A 20487-nucleotide genomic window follows, 5' to 3' on the forward strand; every position below is an offset into this window, starting at 1 on the left:
GTTAACCTCGCGTCCTCACTTATTTGGCTACATACCGTAATTTGAACTGTGAGCGAACTTCTCCATGCTCTATTTGAATCAGTTCGTTATAGCAAGCAATTATACTGCTATTCTCCATAAATCTCTGAAAAGAAAGCAAAGATAACACATAAGACATATACAATTACTTCTTAAAAGGTCAAATAAAGAAAGCTTAACAGTTTTTCCTACCTAGGTAACTGTTACATAAGAGAGTAGGTAAAATGAGATGAGGCAAAAAACAGTTTTGTCAAGGTGTTTGCAACGCTTGTTTAAACATAGCAGAAACAATACAGCAGGTAATGTTGTACGCTTAACTCCCTTTATAACAAAGATGGGAAAAACTTAATTATGCGTGCTGACAGGGAAATAAACATAGCACCTTGTTAATTACTGAAACCCCTGTGCTTAACGCTGCACAAATAAAAGTCTCCTAAAACCCAACACTGGCATGTTTAGTGTATGTCATGCTATGAATGATCTCTTTCGAGGGGAGAGGTCCTTCTTTGCTTCCTTCCTCATCTTCTGAGTACCTAAGACACTCTCCACCCTACTAGATCTTTCTGTCTGTCTGTCTCTCTGACACACACTCACACACATACACTTCCACGTATCTAGTGTGGATGAACACCTTTGGGGAACACCTTTGAAGTCGCCCGACTTTCTCTGTGCTGCTGATCCCCACTATTCCAGGTGGCAGCTAGGTAGGGCTAAAGAAAGAGGGGGAAGCCATGAACACACACAGAAGGGAAATACTTTCCGGTTTTTTGTTTTTTTTTTTTTTACAAAGCCAAGCTCAACATGCTTAGGTTCAGGTTCAGGCTGAGCTCTGGACGGGTGAAGCTTATAATCGGCCTGTAACAGCTCTGAACATTGTTAGCTGATGCTTCTTAAGATACAAAAAAAACCATCTGTGATAAAATAAGTTTTGAAAATGTTGGGCTAAACAGATTTAGATAGGTTTTTTTTTTTTTACAACAGAAGCTTTAGAAGTAAACTTTTGTTGTCTATGGACCAATGATAAAAGTAATACACATTAATTTTAAAGTGTATAAAATACAGAAAAATACAAAGGAAAAACCCCCTCAAACCATGGATAATGCAGTAAGCTAGAGATAATGTCATCAGCTACAGATATTCATTTTGGTTTATTTCCCTTAGGCGTTTAGTATGCCTGTGTGTGTGTGTTTATGCTATATTTTCACATCTAAGTAATACTTTTTTAATAATATTTTATTTTTCTCTAGGTTTCCTAAGAACTTTCATTGGAGTAAAACGCAGCTTTCTGTAGGTGATGGTTTCTAAACACTGGTGCCCATAATTGTTTGCACATAATTGGCAGTTAGTGTTTTGTAGACTAAAGGTAACGGAAGAGACCACTGCCTTCTCTTTTGGGAATTAACCCATGTCTCTGAAATAATCTGAGTGACTCAAAAGCAGTGGTCTTCAAATTTCACTGTGCTGAGAATCACCTGGCATTTGGTTAAAAATGCAGATTCCTGGGTATAAACTTCCAGGAATGTAGGCGGGTTTCTTTAGTACAGGACTTCTCAGGGTATTCAGGATGCTCGTGTGCAATACTGCTAATGAGCACTGTGGATTTTGAGGGGTGGGAGGAGGAACACCAGAGCCTTCACTGATTTCCCAACCTTATTTGCCCACAGAAGCCTTTTCCCACGGAACACCTCTTAGGAGGTTTTCACAAGTGTTTTTGGAACACTTGTGCTCTGTGGAACAGTTGGAGAAACACTACCACTTTCGTGGACGCGGCATGGAGTTTAGAGTTAAATACCAAGCATTTCCATTTTGACTTTGTTGTGAGTACTAGCTCTGGCAAGCTATTTAGTCATTCTGAGCCCGTTGCCTCCTGTTTCCAATCTCTCCTCGGTAGATGAAGATTAAGTAAATCACCTAGCACAGAGCCAGACAAATAATAAATCTTAGCTCTCCACTCCCCACCCCCACCCCCCAAGCCTGTCCAGGGAGGAACTGTGTCTGACCGGCACGTCTAGCACATCGCGCCACACATAATAAGTGCTCTGTGAATACCTGTTCAACTGAATAAGCACCATTTCAGATACAAAAAGAGCCACCCAAACGTGGATATAAAAACAGCTGCAGTCGCGCTTTGCTAAGACACTGGTTCCTAAAAGGCTCAGTGTGGACTGCGCATCACATAGTCAGCCACTTCCGCGTAGCGCCAGAGGCTGCAAGCGGAGTTGTTGTGGAATATGTGATGGCACAATTTGTTCCTGGATCCCCACTCAGGGACCCACAGACTGCAGCGCTGGCCAATTAGCTAGCAACACAGGGTTGAGTTTCAGCAGATGATTTAATACAATCAAAACAACTCAGAGATGGGAAACAACCTCACAGAAGGCAGAATCGCTGGCATATTTGGAAAGGGTGCTTGGGTAGAAAGTTGCCAAAGACAAGATTTTGCCCAAATAAGGACACCAGCCACCTGGAGAGCAGACTCCACTGATCTTGTGTCACAGTAACTCAGGAGGGAATGTCTTTGTAGGTGCTGTGTGCTGCCTTCAGACGGAGCCCAAACTATTTGGGGGCGGCCTGACCTAGCTGGCAAAAGGCCTTGACCAGACCCAGCGCGAAACAATAGCAGGTGTCCCTGCCAGGTCACGCTTTGCATGCTCTCACCAAGGGTTTTATTCACCGTGGCTGACTGCAGGAAGTAGCACCGATCCACACAGAAGGAAACGAAACCTTCTGAGCCACATGGACAGGTTACAAAACATGGAAAAAGGGAACAATGGATCTTTCCTTCCTAAATGTACTTAATTACCTTTGCACCCAAAGAGGGCCAGTTGCTTCCACTAGGCTTTTCTGTGAGCAGATGTGCAGCCTCAGCCTCCAGACAAGTGGCCACCGCTCCAAACAACAGTCTCTATACCACTCAGAGGTAGGAGCACTGAACTGAAAGCTGAATTCCAAAAAGACACCTGACAGCACCTATGTGGGTCCTCGTCAACATTGTCTACAGTGTGTTGTTGCTGTTCTCAGTAATGAGGCACCTGGGGGTGAGGACAGTCTATGTCTTCACACTCTAGAGAGGTCCTGCCTCAGGTGTGAAGGATAGTGATGGGCTGGGTGCAGTGGGGTGGTCAACATTACACAGAAGACCTGTGAAACCTGTGAATAATTTCTAGTTACTTCTCAGGAAGTGATCATTGTAAGGAAAGAAAAGAAGTCTCAAGTACAAGCCTTCTTCCACTTTGCCTCTTGCAGCTCTCCACTCCAGAACTCAGAAGCGTTGCCTTACACATCCTCATCAAGATCCAGCATGTAAGAACAGCTTTCAGAACCAAATGCCAGCCTCTGAGAGATGCGATGACGGGCAGGAGGAAAGTTAGGTGAGCTAACTAGAAACATCCATTTCTATGACACATGTGAACCCCTACACTAGAATATTTTATAGAGACCTACTGCTTCCTCACTAAAGCAGCTAACAACCAAAGGACAAAACAACTGCTGCTCACGGGAAACTTCTGCTTCTCTATGGTCTACAACAGAGGTGTTTTTTTTTTTTTTAACTGGGGTAGCAATGCACCATTACTTAAAGCATCAAAAGGAATTTTCATAATTTTCAAGGCACAGGCAATATCTTATTTTTGAAGGAAAAGGATGCACCATGCCACCTTTTTGAGATTCATGTTACTTGTATCAAAAGACCTGGAGCTACCAGGTAAGCCTAGTTATTTAGTTTGTTGTTAAGTCTCCTTGGGGTAATCAATCTTCAAGTTGAATATCAGTGTCAACTCATGTAGTCACTCAGAGAATTTTTCTTTGCTGACATTTATGGTTTAAAGCAGTTCACAGGATGCCGTAGCCATCGTGGGCCTGTCCCTGGGGTGAACGCTCTGGCCAGGCCCCGGTGAACACGCAGTCCTGGGTGCCAACACGGTGGACTTACCTATGCATAATCACACGCACATAGGAATCTAACTGACTAGACTGCTTTAAGTGAGATAGCTTTGGGAGTACGGAATTTTGACCTGATATAATAAGATGTGTTTTTATGTCATGCCATATCTGTAGCTAAGCTATGTGAAGGCATGAGAGAAAAAGGAAGAGGCTGGACTAGCAGTTGCTTGTTACCATATAGGTACTTCCTTTCCTTTCCTTCCCTCACAGGCCCAGGGCTGCATTCCCTTAGCAGTCATCCATGGCTGTTTGCCTTGCTGCTGTGGGAGAGCTAAGAGTAGGATGCCTGCACCTCAGGGAGGTGCTGGCTCGTCTTCTACGTACCCTGTTGAAGCCTGCATGCAGAAGAGGGAGGACTGAGGCCTCTTCATGGTCGCCCGATCTGCAGCAAAGCAGAAAATGTGGTCACTCAGCAGATACAAACCAGGGTTCCTCACGCTGAAACACGGAGAGAGAGCAATGAGGCAAGCATGGCGTTGGCTCCAAGACTGGCTTCCTGAGCAGCATGTGCTCACAGGGTACATACACCTGCCTTCAAGCACCCAGACTCCCATATCCGTCGTCCAGATGCAAAAATGACAAAACAGTAAGGAGAAAACTCCAGCAGCATGCCTGAAAGCACCCCCACAGTTTTACCTGAGGGCCCTCTCCAACTCTGGGGCTGCCCCTGTGAGTTGGAGCAAGTACATGGGAGCAGTCCCATAAAAGGGACAAGGCAGGCACAACGCTCATCCCAGAGACAGTTGTCCCGTTTGCCATCTCCAAACCTTCTAAAAGCACAACTCCCACCCCAAGACCTAGCTGGGTCCAACTCTCAACGTGAAGAAGACAGTAGGCATTACAGGCGGCTGCAGCCCCTGGCCAAATGGGAAAGAAGCGCTATCAGGAGTGCCAAGTCAGAAGGGAAGAAGAGAAAACAAAAAGTGAATATTGTCACTTATTTCATGGAAAGGTTTCCTGTATCGAGTTTACAGTGGGTCTCAGAACTTCGGTTTGGGTAGAAGGTGCGCGTGTGGGTCGGTTTGCCATGAAGACACGCTGGGCTGCTACCATCAGGAGAGAAAAAAGGTTTCCCCGAGACAACCAGCGAGTAACATGGAATATACACCTTGGAACACAGGGAAGAAAGATGGACTAGAGGGGGTTGGGTGGAGGGGCAGACAGGAAACAGAAAGAGAGGTCCCAGTGTCACCTGCGGTCTACCTGTGGCTGATTTCTGCCCCCCAGGGAGAGGCTGTGCCCCTAACTCTCTTTCTCCTCAGAAACTCATGGCTCTACCTTCACTGACTGATAGTCGGGACTGGCACAAAACGGGTTCCAAAGGTATTAATGATGTTCTGTTTCATAACTTGAGTGGCACAAACTCAATATTCATTTTTATTATTACTCCTTGATACACAAAATATTTTATTAAACCATAGAAAAAAAGGTGAAAAATAATAATCAATAAGCCATAGCAAACTGTAACTTGTCAAGGACAAGTAAACACTTTTGCTATGTGAGCGGGATAAAAGAAGGTTTTGTTCTTGGGTGCATGGAATGAGCCAAGCTTGGAATGCTGTGGGACCTGGTACACTTCTGGCATTCATGTCCGAGACTCTAAGGCCCTGCTAAGATCTGAGTCCCCAGGAGACAAAACACAAGCCCGAGGGCTGGAGAAGGCTGAGTGCACATGTCAGTTCACCTCGCTCGTCCCCCTTGAGATCCTATCTCGCACCAGGACGGTGGGGTGGTAAGGAACCAATGGGGGCAGTTTCTTCACTTTCCTTGCCCCACAGCCCGTGGCAGGTATCCAAGTGAAGAGACACAGCAAGAGGCTCAAGGAGTAGCAGGTAAGGAGAAGTCTGTGGTTAGGCCAAGATTTTGAAGCCAGGATTTCCCACTGTACCAATGTGGCTTTGGAATGAAGTATTTCAAATCTCCCCGGGGCGGGCTTGCCTGGGGGAAGACCGAAAGTCTCCTGAATTGCTGGCTTGCCAGCTCCTACCTAGCAGAATCTGTGCCATTTGCCACAGTGGTGCCAAGTCCAGTAGATCCTAGGCCCTGATTAAGGTCTTATTCTGCCCAAAGCTAATGACAGCTATTAAGTAATTACAACACATTTTGGTGCTTGCAAAATTCCAATCATTGTAGTTTGTACAAACAACTTTTTTCCTTCTAGATCTTTCATTCTAAGTGCTGGCCATTTTAGACAACAGACCCGGCAGAGCAATTTGTCATCCGACAGTCTCATACCTATAGCCCAATTCCTCTTTTCTGCCTTCCAACACTGGCATACATTTTAGTCCTGCTTCCAGCCACATAACTGTCCCGAAACATAAACCGCACAACCCTTATCTTGCAGTGGATGTTGCACCTCTTTGTTCTCATGCTACCATTTGTTTCATCTTAAGTGAAAAGCAAGCATTCTCCCATCTCTTTTCTTCAAACAAAAAAGATAAGCTGGAACAATGCTCCCTCTAGACCTCTTCCTCCCAGACTTTCTATTCATTTCTGGCATATAATGAGTAACCTTTTTTTTTTTTTCCTGAGGTGTATGAATATGTGGTAATGGCAATTAGACATGATGGAGAGAAAAACCTAAGTATTTCCAGAAACTCACAAAACAAAGAACCCCCCCCCACCCCCCAGCGAGATCTAAGGTGGGTGCTGCAGGGCCAAGGACGTGCCCATTGTTCTGCCAGCTCCAAGACTGGATTACATCAGAACATGTTTCAGAAGGAACAGGACCATTTCCAGCGGGGTGTGAGGGGTGAGCTTACGCTTGTGAAACCACCGCAAGGATCACCGTGTGCTCGGAGGGGTTGGTGGCCCGGATCGACCTGCAACGAGAAGGCTCCACATCAAACCAGGTGCCCGGGGCTTTGTTACATAAAACCAGTGTGGAACTTCTTCATACAGAAAATGGCACAAATGCAAAGCTTCCTCTAAAGAAAAAGGCTGAAAACATATGAAAGACAAAGAAAGATGCCCTTGTGGATTAGGACAAGCTCTTCGTGTTATTTTAAAAAAATTATTTTATTTTATTTTTTTAAATTCCTAGGCAATTATCTAGTAGGTCAGATCCGCCAATTTTCCACTTCAAAAACTGGCAAATCCCACTTTCTGATTGAAATTCCACTCGGCAAAAAAAAATTGGAAGTCCTACAATTTTCTACTTATCAGTTTGTACTTGGGAGGTAATTGGGCTGGATCCTTTTTTCTTTTAAAATAGATTATCCAGAAAATTGACCTTATAATAAAAATGAAAGTGCTCACTGGCAGCTAGATATACAACATAATACAAATGTAGGTTAAAGTACATACAACATAAACATAATAAAAATGGTACCTAGGGCCACCCCAATGTTTCAGTTGTACTGTTGTTTGTCCTGAAATACTTAAAGCAACTAGGGCTGAGAAAGGTACAATATAGCAACTGTCACCATAATGGTATTTGTTGTACTATGACCACCTGTATATAGTTTATTCCCTAGGAAATTAACAGGATTAAAACACATAAGGATGTAGAATTTTGAAGTTGGCGAGTCTTCTTAGAAAATGTGCTATGAATGTTGCAGCTGAGGTTCTGAATTATTCTGGTCAGGGGTTGTGAAATGGGTGAACTTTTCATAATGGGCCACATACTGGAATCTTAGTACAAACAGGCGTGCTTGTTTTGACCCATCTCCTTGGTCTGGCCTCTGCTTATTCTGAGACCTCTTGGAAGAGAACCATCATCTCCAAGTGCAGAAGGCTCAAGGCTGCTCCTGAGTAATTTGTGAAACAACATGTCTTTGTTTTTCTTTCTAGCTGTTGGGAGTTTAGGTCTGCTCCATGTTAACGTGTTTGCTTAACTGCTCCCACGGGGACAGCCAGCTCTTACTGCTTCATCCCCTTCAACTCCCGAATTTCCTGACCTTTCTCAAAAAACACACCTTCCTCTTTTCTTATTCTTGGAGACCTCACACTATATGGGTAGAAGGCTGGAGAAAATGACCAACTGCTGTATTCCTGGGAAGCAAAGGTTCCCCTTCCAGATAAATGGTATTTCAGGGACAAATTACTTTGGAGACAATGCCTTCCTTAATTCACTGTGGGGCGGGAGGAGTGAGTCAATAGTTCTCCAACGCAAGCACAGGCTACTTCCCCTTCAGCCAGCCCACAGCACAGGTCCTGGTAAGGTGAAGCTACACTTAGTTTCTACATGGTAGCCTGCTGAATTAATTCTCAGGATGACAGTGAGCACCTAATGAAAACCTGCACCACGTTTCAAAGGCCTGCTTTAATCTGTAAAGGGACACCAAGCACTTCTCCTTAGTTCAGCTTCTTTCTCCCCAGTGAGGTGTCAAGAGTGCACTTTGGGGCTACATTCAAACGGGCAGGTCTTAGGCAAGAGATTCAAACACTGTTAGGAACATAACTGGGCTGGAGCACACTCTTGCTAAGGTTCTTTTGAGGTTGGCTTCCATTTTGGGGGTTGCTTCCTGCTTCTTACCTCTTCTCTCTCATTCCTCCAAAGGAACTATTGGGGTCAGATGGACCTGGCCCTCTGCCGGGTGAAGAGGACTAAGGGGGAGCCTGGGGATAGGCATGTTAAGCCAAGGCCAAGCCTAGCTCAAAAGCTAGGGATCTTGGACCACAGAAGACAATAAAGAATGCACATTTGCTGAGAGCATGTCCCCCACTCATACATCTTAGGAAAATGTGCTGGCAGTCAAGCATTCAGGGATTGGGCCATTCTCAACGTGACCAGTAACGGTCAGTAACCACACTGGCAGATATGTAACCTGGCTTCTGAGCTTCACAGATCCCCCATCGTTTTTCTGTGCAGCTAAGGCAGAAGCACACTTATTAGGAAACAAAAGTCTATCTCTTTATATTCAAGGAAGATTGTAAAGGATCTGCTAAAATGAGCCTTTGCCTGAATGAAAAGAATTCTTCCTGTTCATTTCTTTTTATACCTGAAGCTTGCCTTAAATCATTCTATGTATGCACAAAGGCCTGTGGTACTTCTGCCACAAAATAACATGAGAGAAGTTAGTCAACACCAAGAAACAGTAGACATACTCAGTTATAAAGGACCCAAGTCTACCCTGAAAGTCATTTAAAAAGAAAAAATATTTCTACTAAAAGATATCATTCAAACATTTTATGATACGTTTTATGTATTAATACATGTAATAATTAAACAGGCAAATATTTCTATGCAGGAAGATAAAATTAGTTGAGGCCAGTAGGACATTTTAAAATAGGTTCCTTAAGAAAAATTCTTCTTTGGCAGCCTGAAAACTGTCAGAGAACAGCAAGGGGATGCTTGTGACGAGAAACTTCCCTTAATCCACTCATTTCTTGTCAGGGTATTATAGGTTCTAAGAAGCCATCTCCCTAACTTTCATTTCATTTACTATTTTCAAGAAAATTCCAGCTCCATATGTAACTGGAGCCTGCCCTGGCCTAGTATTTAATTAGTGACCTCTTCCTGTCTAGCTTCAAAGCATTCCACTTCTGCTAAATGCATCAGTTCATGCAGAGCTAACTCTCAGGACTGCATTTCTTTATGAACAGGCATGCGTTTCCTCCCCAGAGTGCCAGCATTTCAGTAAACAAGTAGGATGCTTTGCATCCCTGGAAGATTTCCTGCTGCTGCAAAGTGGCTGCCTTCGTGCCATGACTGCTATAGAATCCACCCATCTGTGTCAGGCAGGGGAAAATGTATATTTCACACATTCCGATGCTCGTTTTAGGGCAGAATAATTAAGATTAAAATATCTGGTTTACATCCAAACCATGTCTGTGTAATAAGAACTGTGTGAATTTTAATGCTTTTTTTTTTTTGGTGAAATATGAGCAATACTCAGGGGGAAAAAAAAGCCTGAAGTTTTCAGTGGTGCCCAGCTCACACCTCTAAATTCATCAGAACTCAAATGTGGGAAAATAGAAACGGTGAGATAAATCCATAGCTTTGATCACTGAAATCTGCATATATTGCTTAGAAACATCGACACATATTTTAGAAATATTTGGGATGGAACTAGAGACATCTATAAATGAATTTCGTTTGAAGCTGTTAAGTAGACATTTGCGAAACATATTAAATTAAGGAAGGTACCTGCACACTGCTTCTGCATCAAAGTGTTGCGTTTGTCTGTGATCGATTACAATAATTTCATGATGTTTATCTAGAAAGCATTCAAGGGCTGACTCCGGAGTCCGAGCAATATTGCATCTATAACCGGCTCTATCACAGGCCCACCAGAATCCATCACTCTGACTATCTTCCTTTGCAAAGATCAGCAAAACCTGGAACACACAGAAAACAGCATCTTGACAGAAATCATCACCGTAGAAACTGTTAAAAACAGGTCTATGAGATGCTGGTTAAAAACATATCCCAGCTCCTCCGACTGGTTCCAGTGTGTCTTTGAACAAGGTATTTCCTCTTTGGCCTATGGTCTCTCCTCTGTCAGATGTGGTAAGTGCAGTGCCTCCTAAGCTACTTGTGAGACTTGAATGAGCACAGACTAGGAGGTGGTGGTTACTTATTTTTAATTTCCTAATTGGCTTTATTTTTAAATAAATCAAGCAGTGAAATCATCAACAGGATAATGAGTATAGGCTAGACTATGGCTCACATGTACCTCATCGGTCCCAGTGCAGGTGGAGTTTGCCTCTTGGTGGCATCTGGAGGCCACGTCTCTGAACTTAGCATTTAAATTCATATAAAGATACAGGAAAAGAAGGGAACTCAAAACGACCTAAAAAACTAATTCTAACATCCAACCCTTGCTGGAATCTGAAACGAATGACCATAAAATGTGAAGCTGGTAGAACCACATTCAGGAAAATGTGCCCCTTTTTGCCTCCCTGAAAAGTGCTGCCACACCACTGGAAATAAAGTAGCAGTAATTTATACCACGTACCCTCATCATCCCCTGGGATGTGGGACTTGGATTCTCCAGCAGCCAGAAAGCCAGAGATGGCCTTACCACCACCTGAACTTGTTCATTTATTCACTTGTTTATGGTCTATCTTCCCTAGAACTAGAGCAGGACAGTAGGGACCTGCCTGTCTCCTTCTCTGCTGTCACCCTGTGCCCAGAACCAGGCTGGCACTCACTAGCTGCTCAGTAACTATCTGATCAGTGGAAGGATAACTGCGCGTAGGGGTTTCTGCAAAATGAAAGAGGGCTTTATTATTAACAGCAGTAAGACTACATCACAGCAATAGGTCCAATGAGAAAAATATATAATAATATGAAGATACTGATAAAGCATTTCATATTCTTCAGCATCCGCTTCTGGCCTTAGAATTAGGAACAGAAGGGTTGTTTCTCAACACGACGAGCCCTTAAGTCAATGGCCAATATCATTCTTCGTGATGACATACCGAAACTGTTTCATTAAAAATCAGAAACAAGACAAACTGTCCAACTATTACCACTATATCTTAAAAATGCTCTGTTAATAAAAAATTGGCAACATGTAATAATATAAACAATAGCATAATGAACCTTATGGACCCATCACCTGGCTGCAGCAATAACCAACTCCTGGACAATCTGGTTTCATCTCTATCCCTGTCCATTTTCCCAACTCTTATATTACTCTGCAAATCCCACATATCATATCATTTCATCCATACGCATCCGTTAAAGGCATAGACTCTTAAAAAATACCATTTTACACCTAAACCTCTCCAATAATTCCTTATCATTAAATATCTGAATGTATCATAAATGTCCTTCGTTTTACACTGTTTGAATCCTTCCCTGTTTTCTCAAAAGCCATGTTTCCAGAAAAATAATACTTTTAGCATGAGTCTGACATTTCCTTCTTAGCAAGTAGCTGGAAATCACAAGCCAGTAACACATGAGGTGCCACACTTAAGGGCTCTCTCTGGGCCAGGCTCAATCACTCTTCCGCCCAGGGTGTTTCTAAAAATCTTTGGCTGCAGAGCTACTTCTAGGAAGATATGGGAGATGGCTTTTCCAAAAGTGAAGGGCACAGATTTGTGGATTTTGATGGTGAAAAGAAAGTCTTCAAACATCACTATTGACGAGGGAGCTACAATGAAAAAAATCAGGTAGAATAAACTGGTTTGTGCACAAAGTCAATAGCCCTTTACTTGGTGTAGCTGTGGTATTAACATGAGAATCTCAACGTGCAGAGCCTAAAAGTCAGAAAAGGTGACAGAGCTTCTTGTCTCTCATCTGTCTGGCTGAATTACGATTGCTAAATAAAAATCTCAACGCTTTATACTTCCTATATACCATGATGCTTTAGCATGTGACAAGTCCTATAAGAACGTGACTGGATTCCCATGTTGTTACACTGTTACAGATATTAACTTTGTATGTCTTACGTGTCCTTAAAATACTGGAGTGTTCCGGGCCGGCCGAGTGGCGTGTTGATTAAGAACTGGCTTGGGATGCCAGAGGGCCCCGGTTCGGATCCCACATATGAGGGCCAGTGACACGGCCCTCTACAGCTAAGATGCTGAACAACAGCTCAACCTGGAGCTGGGCTGCCGCAATGGCGTAGGCTGCAGCCACTGTTGCAGTGGGTTGCCATGGGCTACCGTGTGTAGCCAGCAGCCACCGTGAGTGGCCGTCCAGAAGCCGGCGACTGATCTGCCTCACCCAGGAAGAGCGCAATGATGGTGCCAAGTTGGGCCAGTGAAGCAACATCCTCCACAACTAGACTGAAGAACAAAAAGGACAGCAACTTGTCTGTTCCCCTTCCCCCAATTCCCCAATAAAAATCTTAAAAAAAAATACTGGAGTATTCCACTTTTGGAAAAATAATGTCATTATTTAATAAATACTTCTGAGTACCCACTATGGGCCATACACTGTTTTTAATTGCTTAGAGTACCCCGATGAACAAATAGAGACTCATGGATAGCAGTGGTGGAAGGACAAACAGTAAACAATAGGTATAATAAATGAGCAAGTGGCATGGAATGTTGAAAGTGGTAGTGCTATGCAAAAACTTAAGGCAGGGTGAGGGCATCAGGAGAGGCTGCTGGTAGCAGCACTAAGTAGGGTGGTTAGGGTAGGTTTCCCTGAGAAAGTGACATATGAGCAAATGCCTGAAAGAAACTGAAAAGTAAGCCAAGTTGACATCTGAAGGAAAGCATTCCAAGTAGAAGAAACATTTCCTCTGGCCCCATACAGTGGGGCACATGCCTGCTGTGTTCCAGGAACTACAAGGAAGCCAGCATGACAGAGGGGAGGGTAAGAGAGGGTGGGAGAGAAAGTCAAGTTCACAGCAGAGGGCTAGATCATGGTAAGGCCTTATAGGTCATTTTAGGAGCTTAAACTGGATTCCACATGGAAACTTACAAAACTGATTGAAAGTGGGGGATTGTATCCATCACGTCTTGTTATTTTCTGTTATTTCTGATGCTTTGACTGACCCTAGAGAGACTTGCTGAGTCTGGAGAGACTGCCCCTCCCAGGGCTAGCCGGTTCCCAGAGGCAGCAAAGGACTTGGTTAGGAATGCACTTTTCATAGGGTGGAGCCCATCCCTCTACCACTTCTTTCATCATGCTCACACACTCTGGACCACTATCCACCTGCCCTGTCACTTCAGGGCCAGGTACCAGACAACTAGGGACCTCCCCTATGCCCCGGGCTGCTGAAATGATTCAAACTAGCCAAACCTGCTCACCCTGCCTCACCCCTTGCTTCCCACAGAAACCACAACAAAGGTTCTTGCCCACATTTTCCCTTGCTCTCTGCCTCCCTACCAACCCTGACCAACCTTGCCTCTTCCCCAGGTAGTCCTGCATGGCATGGTCTGCCTCCTTCTCTTGGGAACTGTGAGGAACAAACTACCTTTTCAATGACAGTCGTCTCCTGGTCTGTTGGTCTCACCCTACCTGAATAATAGTAAAATCTACATTTTTAAAACAGAAGTATTTATATCATAAAGCACTCACTAGAGAATTTCTTTGAGTAGTGTTTAAAATTCTTTCCATTTATAAAAAATTCAGAAAGACTTTTCAATAATTCAACTCCCAAGCAGAGTGAAAAGTCTATGGGAAATAAAAATATATATAAATTTTAAAGTACTATAATTGCCCCTTTTTTGAAGTCAGCCTGCCTCTGCAGAATTATTCCTTTTCTAGGAAAGTGATGGACCCAAGGAAGCAGGGTTGGACTCTCTGTCCCTATCTCCCAGACCACAGCAGGGCTAATGATATTCTGTTTCCAGGAATTTAGAATTTGAACAGGGAGACACAGAGGGTGGGAACTGGGACCCATGGCTCATTCTAGTAGCAATACTGAAGGAGGAACCTTAAACTCCTTCATTGTCAAGAGTATTCAGAGATGGCTCATTGCCACCCTTTTTAAGCCATGGGTTTTCAACTCTTCCTTGGATTCTGAAAAGAAAAAAATATTGCACGATTTTTCTAATGTAGTTTTTATTCATTTACTTACTTTTTCGTATAAGGCAGCTGTTACTTGCAACCAAAGAACAAAAACAAAAACAAAGAAACAAACAAACGAACAAACAAAACCCCTTAAGCAATACAGTCCCTCTTCAGGTTTAACATTCTGCATATCGATATTTAGTTTCTTGTTAGATGCGGCCATTTGTAAATATTTATTGACCATTCACTGAGGCAAATCTCATAAAATGATTCTGTGAAATATATTTTGAAAGTCATTATTAAAGGCATATGACCACTTGGTTTGTAAAAAGTCTGAGTAAACTGACCATTTTACTTACCCTGAATAACATGTGGAACATTCATTCAAAGATTATTTATTGAAGACTATCACACCAGATATTGAGTTAAGAACTGGGGGTAAAAAGCTGATGGAGAACGGACATAGCCCAGTCTCTGCCCCTAGGACCCACACAGGGGAGAGAGTGAGCTAAGCAGACAAGTACAATAAATGCACTAGTGAGTAGTGACCACAGACAGCATGGACATGGCATCCAGGACAAGGATCTCAGCCCAGGAAAACAGGCACAAGGAAGCAGTTCTATTGTGTCAACCTCACTGTCCTATTGTAAACACAGCCAAAGAACTGATCTCAGGTGAAACCTGGGACAATGAGGAAACTTCTCCTTTTGGGGGCAGATCTTGGCCAATTTGTGTTCTGTCCAGGATGAGAACACAACGAGAGGCAGTCCTCACTTTGCATGGCTGTGCCAGACCACAAAAATGACCATGCAAAGCAATCCTAATAAATGATGGTAAAAACGATTGTTCCATGACCTTGAGAAATTTTTGTCAAACATGAAAAGCTTTCTTATTGTTGGTTATAAATGTATAGGGAAATGAAAAATGTAAAACTAACATTAAGTACACTGCAATTTAAAACACTAGAAACACTGAGAATTAAAATGTTTTCTTTTTAAAAACTTATTGCAAGTTGTTGAAACTATGCTTGCCTTTCTCTAGTTGTATCAATTATGATACAGAGTGAGCATCTTTTCTCTGCCTCAGTGAATTACAAACTCCTAAGTTTGGATCAGCTGCCAACACTTTATCCTCTGTACTTTCAATGTCATAAGATATCCCCAGAGTTCCTTGAATGAATGTGCAGTTTTTTGCTGGCATCATTTCCTCGGTGACATTTCATCCTTTTCATCACACCAGTTTTTCATTTATTTCGATCAACTTGCCCTGACTAACTTCCTCTGGTGACTTTCTAGAATCTCTCGAAGGCGGCAGTGTCAACATACCCACAAGTTGGCTATTTCTTCGCTAACTCATGTACACTCTTTCTGATTATCATTTCTAGTGTTAACACTTTTCATTTCTTTGCTGCACCTTCATCTTTGTTGTCTAATTCCCTCCCTCTTTCAATAATCTATTTTTGTGTAATGACATGGGCATTACCATGGACAGACAATGTGACAACACAACTACACACTTTGCTGTCTGTGCCTGAAATGAATAACAGCTAGGCAGAGACTAATCATGGAGATGCTGAAAAGGTGACATGGCTGGTCACTGATCACGCTGCATGTTTGTTATTTACGTACTAGTTTGTGGACTGAAGAGTTAGCAGCAAAGTTCCTACTTTATGCATTTATTCACAGTTAAAACACTGATGCAACTGCAATCTGAAATGTGGTGTTGGGGGTCTGGTGCTATTTAACTAAACTCTGAAAATTGTGCACATTGGAACTGTACTGCTTCTCAAATGGAACTACAAAAGACCGCAAACGGCCACACAGGGCCTCCCTCTATCTCCAGGGAGAACTCGACCTAAACCTTCTTGGAGCCATAAAGTTAATTCATGTTTTGACCCAAACTAGAATGATGAAGAAAGGACAGGGCTGGAAAGTGAAGTTCAGGAGTGTGGTGGGAGAGGCTGCAGGGGGCTAGCACACACAGACTGCAGGGGATGTGGGGTGGGCGTGCTTCCAGTGGCAATGACAGGAACGGGGCCCTGACTCTTGGGAGTTCTCAGAGCAGGGACTCTGGGGGTGATCCATCAACCCCCATTCAACAGATGCAGGCAGCGACTTCCCAACGCTGGACCCACACGTCCTAGCTCCTGGTTCAGTGATCTTTCCATGGCTCCAGCTGATGTTCTCTTGCTTTGCTAGAAATCCATGTACTGTTCTTTGACAAGTTTAATCAAGGAAGTGCTGAAACATATCTTTTTGAGGACAGCAATAATCTGACTTTGATAGCTAAATTGCAATGAAGCTTCTCTCTGGTGAAGGCTAATTATGAAAAATATAAAGACAAAACTAACTTTTCCTTAACCTGAAGAAGACAATGTGTTTTCATTATTATTAGTGTTCTTTAAATATGGGTGTGTCTGCACTTGTCCAAATGGATTACCAATATCTACTATTAAACATCCAATTTTCAGACGACTTGGTTAAGCAAAAACTGGGTAAGAAGGAGCTTGTAGAATGGACCACAGGTATAGATCACGTAAGTTGTATCCACATAATACTAAAGAATCGGCCAGTTTGATCAGAGGAGGGATCAATTCAGTTGGATAAAAATGGCTTGGACGCTTTCCTTAAATGTCCCTAGGAAACTGATGCTAATAACAGCTAAAGTTTGATGAGAATTTTCCAAGGGCCAGCCATTATACCAGAAGTACTTTAGATATACTGTCTTATTCAATAACCCTTTAACAATTCTTTGGAAGTGGGCATTATCTCCATTTTACAGACATGGAATCTGAGGCTTGAAATGGTTAAGAGACTTACCCACAGCCATACAGCTAGCAAGATTTGAACTGAGGCTGACCTGTGTAATCATTATGTTAAGTAACTTACTCTCTATCAGTTTTATTTTTACCCCCTAAAATATGGGATCAAAATTCCTACTGACTCTGTGGTTCCACAAAGCTGTCTGGGTAAGGTGAAGACACAACATGGTATCAGAGGAAGGCAGATAGGAGGGAAGATGCTGACCACAGCAAGTTACCGAGTCTGAATGTCTCCATCACTCGGCCATTTCACTTACCATGTAAAGAATAGCTCCCTATGAGGCCACATGATGCCCAATTCATAAAATCTCCAATATATAACAGTTCCAGAAAAATCCATGTCTATATACCGTGTTTCCCCGAAAGTAAGACCTAGTCAGAGAAGAAGCCATAGCATGATTCCTCCAGGATATGGAGGGCACACACCCCTCACATGAGGGTTTTATGACCTGTTTCAGGGAGAAGGGTGCCTTTGCCACAAACTCCTTCAACTCTAAATATTCAATATGCCAAGGTGCCATATTTTGGCACCTAAAATCATGTGAAGGCTTATTTTCTGGCTCGGTCTTATTTTTGGGGAAACAAGGTAATATGGAAAAATAAAATTTAAAGTGAAGTGTTGCCTTGCTAGGGAAAAGCTTAGGCCACAGCTGTGAGAATCTGCTTCCAAATCCAGCTGGAAAGCCCTGAGTGAGGGGGGTGGGGATGCACTCCGAGCAGAAACCTGTCAGTTCTACACACTGGGGGAGTAACTGTGCTTCAGGCATTGAAGAAAAGGCCACTTGATTTTCAGATGTTATCATGTTGATATGAATCTACTGCCTCTTATTTCCCCTACTTTTTATTCTGTTGCCAAGACTGGAAAATATGATTTGTACGGTGCGTCACAGCCACTCACCAGAAGGGATGCCCTCTAAAGTCCCTCACTGCACTGTTCTCCAACACCTCCACCCATTCCACTCCTAACAGTGCTCGCGTGGGGTGTGCGGAGCCCCGTGTTATGTGTCCTGACATGGGAGCAGGTTTCCCCTGGTGAATCAGAAACACACCTTCAAAAGCAGCCACATCTTGAAATATTTTTATCAAGCAAGTTCCTCTGAAACCCTAAGAGCTCTGGTTGATATAACTAATTAACATTTTTGGCATGCCAGTGAAGTCACAGAATAGATATTTTTTCTCCAAGAAAACAAAAACCAAAAACAAAGGCACTAGGGCATAGTATGATTTTTCTAAGACAGTTGCAGTGTCAGTAGCAGGAGCACAAAAACACTTAACTACACACCACTGCCGCTAAAGTTAGAGTGTGACAAATAATAAGGCTGACTGCCCAGACCCCTCTGGGTGGCCAGGGAGCATGTGCAGTCTCTCCCCACCCAACCCCCCCACCCCGCAGCACCCAGAGTGGGGCCCTGAACATGTAGGTACTTGGCAGATTCCTACTGGACAGATCGATGAGTGAGACGCTACATTTGAATGAGACCAAGTAGTAAAGGCATCCTTACATCCAAGTTGAGCTTCTTCCATTTTTAAAAGGAATCTCAATTATTCTGTCTCTCACTCAGGGCAGGACTCTCGACCACTTGCATTGCTGTCATTTGAGGCCAAATTCATGGGGCTGGAACCAGGCAGGGTCCACAGTAGCACTGGGAACATTCCAGCTCTTGCACTGGGGGATAGGTTCATGGTATTCATTTTATTATTATATTTGATAGCTTATGAGTACAATTTAAAAATATTTTGGTATGTTTTAATATATCAAATAAATCAAAACTACAGACAATTATTTTTCAGTGGTTCAGAGTGGGGCTGTTAAGTGATATTTAAATCCTGCTTGAGGACCAAGTCATGTTTGAGATGACAGAAATATAGTACATTTGAGACTTCGTTATAAAATTTGACTGCTAAACATGCATGTTAAAAAAAGCCTTAAGGGTAACCACTAAAAAAATAGAAGCACAACCTATAACTTCTAAAACAGAGAAAATAAAACATAATTTGACAAAACTCAATTTGACAAAAAGCAGATATAGAAAAAAATAAAGAAAATGGGTAATAAAACAGAAGACACAAAATAAGACTAATTGCATCAGAAATCACACTCAATGTAACCAGGCTGAATTCCCTTATTCAAAGAGACACTCAGAATAGGTTTTAGAAAAATATTCTGTACTGCTTGCAAGAGATATATTTAATGTAAAGTTATAAAAGTTGATCACAATATCACCAAAACAATAAAAACAGAATTTAAGGGAAATTTAAGTTTAAAGAGGAATACTACATAATAAAAAGGACAGTCACCAAGTATATACACAATCAAGAACACACATTAACATCACAGACTCAAAATATCAACAAATGTTAACAGATATTGATGATATTGCCATACCCACTACCATAGAAACTAACAGATCGCATAGGCATCACAGCAATTCAGTGGAGGAAGGGACGTATAGTCTTTCCCACACTGTGGAGCTGGAACAACTGGACATCAATATGGCGACTAATGAGCCTTGACCTCTACATCACACCATACACAAAAATTAACTTGAGATAGGTCATAGATCTAAAATTAAAAGTTAATACAACATTTCTGGAAGAAAACAAATTATCTTCTTAACCTGGAAGTAGGTAAAGATTCTTGGAACACAGAAAGCAATTATCATAAGTGATCAAGTAGACTATATCAAAATTAAAAATTTTGCTCAAAAGCCAGAGGTATGAAGATGAATAGAAGAGACACAAATTGGGATAAAATACTCTCGAAATCTGATAAAGGACTTGTAATAAGAGTATATAAAGAACCCCTATAACTCAATAACTTTAAAAATTCAACCCAGTTAAAAATAGGCAGCAGACTTAACCAAACATTCACAAAGGAAGAAAAAGGAATGGCCAGTAGGTAAATTAAAAAAAAAAAAGTGTTCAACATTATTGGTCATGGAGAAATGCAAATTTAAATAACCATAAGACAGTACCAGTCACCCACTAGAGTAACTAAAATTAAAAGACTAAACATCAAATATTACCAAGGATTTGGAGTAACTCATGTATTGCTTCCAGGAGTGTAAAATGGTGCAACCACTTTGAGAAAAGATCTAAAAGTATATTGTCTTATAAAATTAAATACACCATTATTTTAGAAGTTGTAACAAGACAATTAGGCAACTAAAATAAGATAAAAGGTATTTAGATTAGATAGGAAGACATTTTAACATGACTTGTATACAGAAAATCCTAAGGAATCTATAAAAAACTGTAAGAGCTAATAAGAGTTCATTCAGCAAGGTTGCCGAATACAAGATCAATACACAAAAATAAATTGTATGTCTATACACTAGCAATAAAC

General features: G+C 42.2%; 1 protein-coding gene across 7 annotated transcripts in view; it reads right to left on the reverse strand.

The window, feature by feature from the left end:
• The window catches only part of PDE8B (phosphodiesterase 8B), a 253654-nt gene that overhangs the window by 78313 nt on the left and 154854 nt on the right, over nucleotides 1–20487 (reverse strand). For 6 of the 7 annotated variants that reach the window (XM_019641025.1, XM_019641024.1, XM_019641028.1 and 3 more), the window contains exons 3-6: nucleotides 10052–10242; nucleotides 6723–6782; nucleotides 4285–4342; nucleotides 36–124 (exon numbers count right to left, since the gene is read on the reverse strand). In XM_019641025.1, the coding sequence (XP_019496570.1) occupies nucleotides 36–124; nucleotides 4285–4342; nucleotides 6723–6782; nucleotides 10052–10242 (398 nt within the window). The remainder of the gene's footprint in view (nucleotides 1–35; nucleotides 125–4284; nucleotides 4343–6722; nucleotides 6783–10051; nucleotides 10243–20487) is intronic. The other variant, XM_019641021.1, reaches the window with a different exon arrangement.

Source organism: Hipposideros armiger, unplaced genomic scaffold (assembly GCF_001890085.2).
Source record: "Hipposideros armiger isolate ML-2016 unplaced genomic scaffold, ASM189008v1 scaffold_55, whole genome shotgun sequence".
NCBI lineage: Eukaryota > Metazoa > Chordata > Mammalia > Chiroptera > Hipposideridae > Hipposideros > Hipposideros armiger.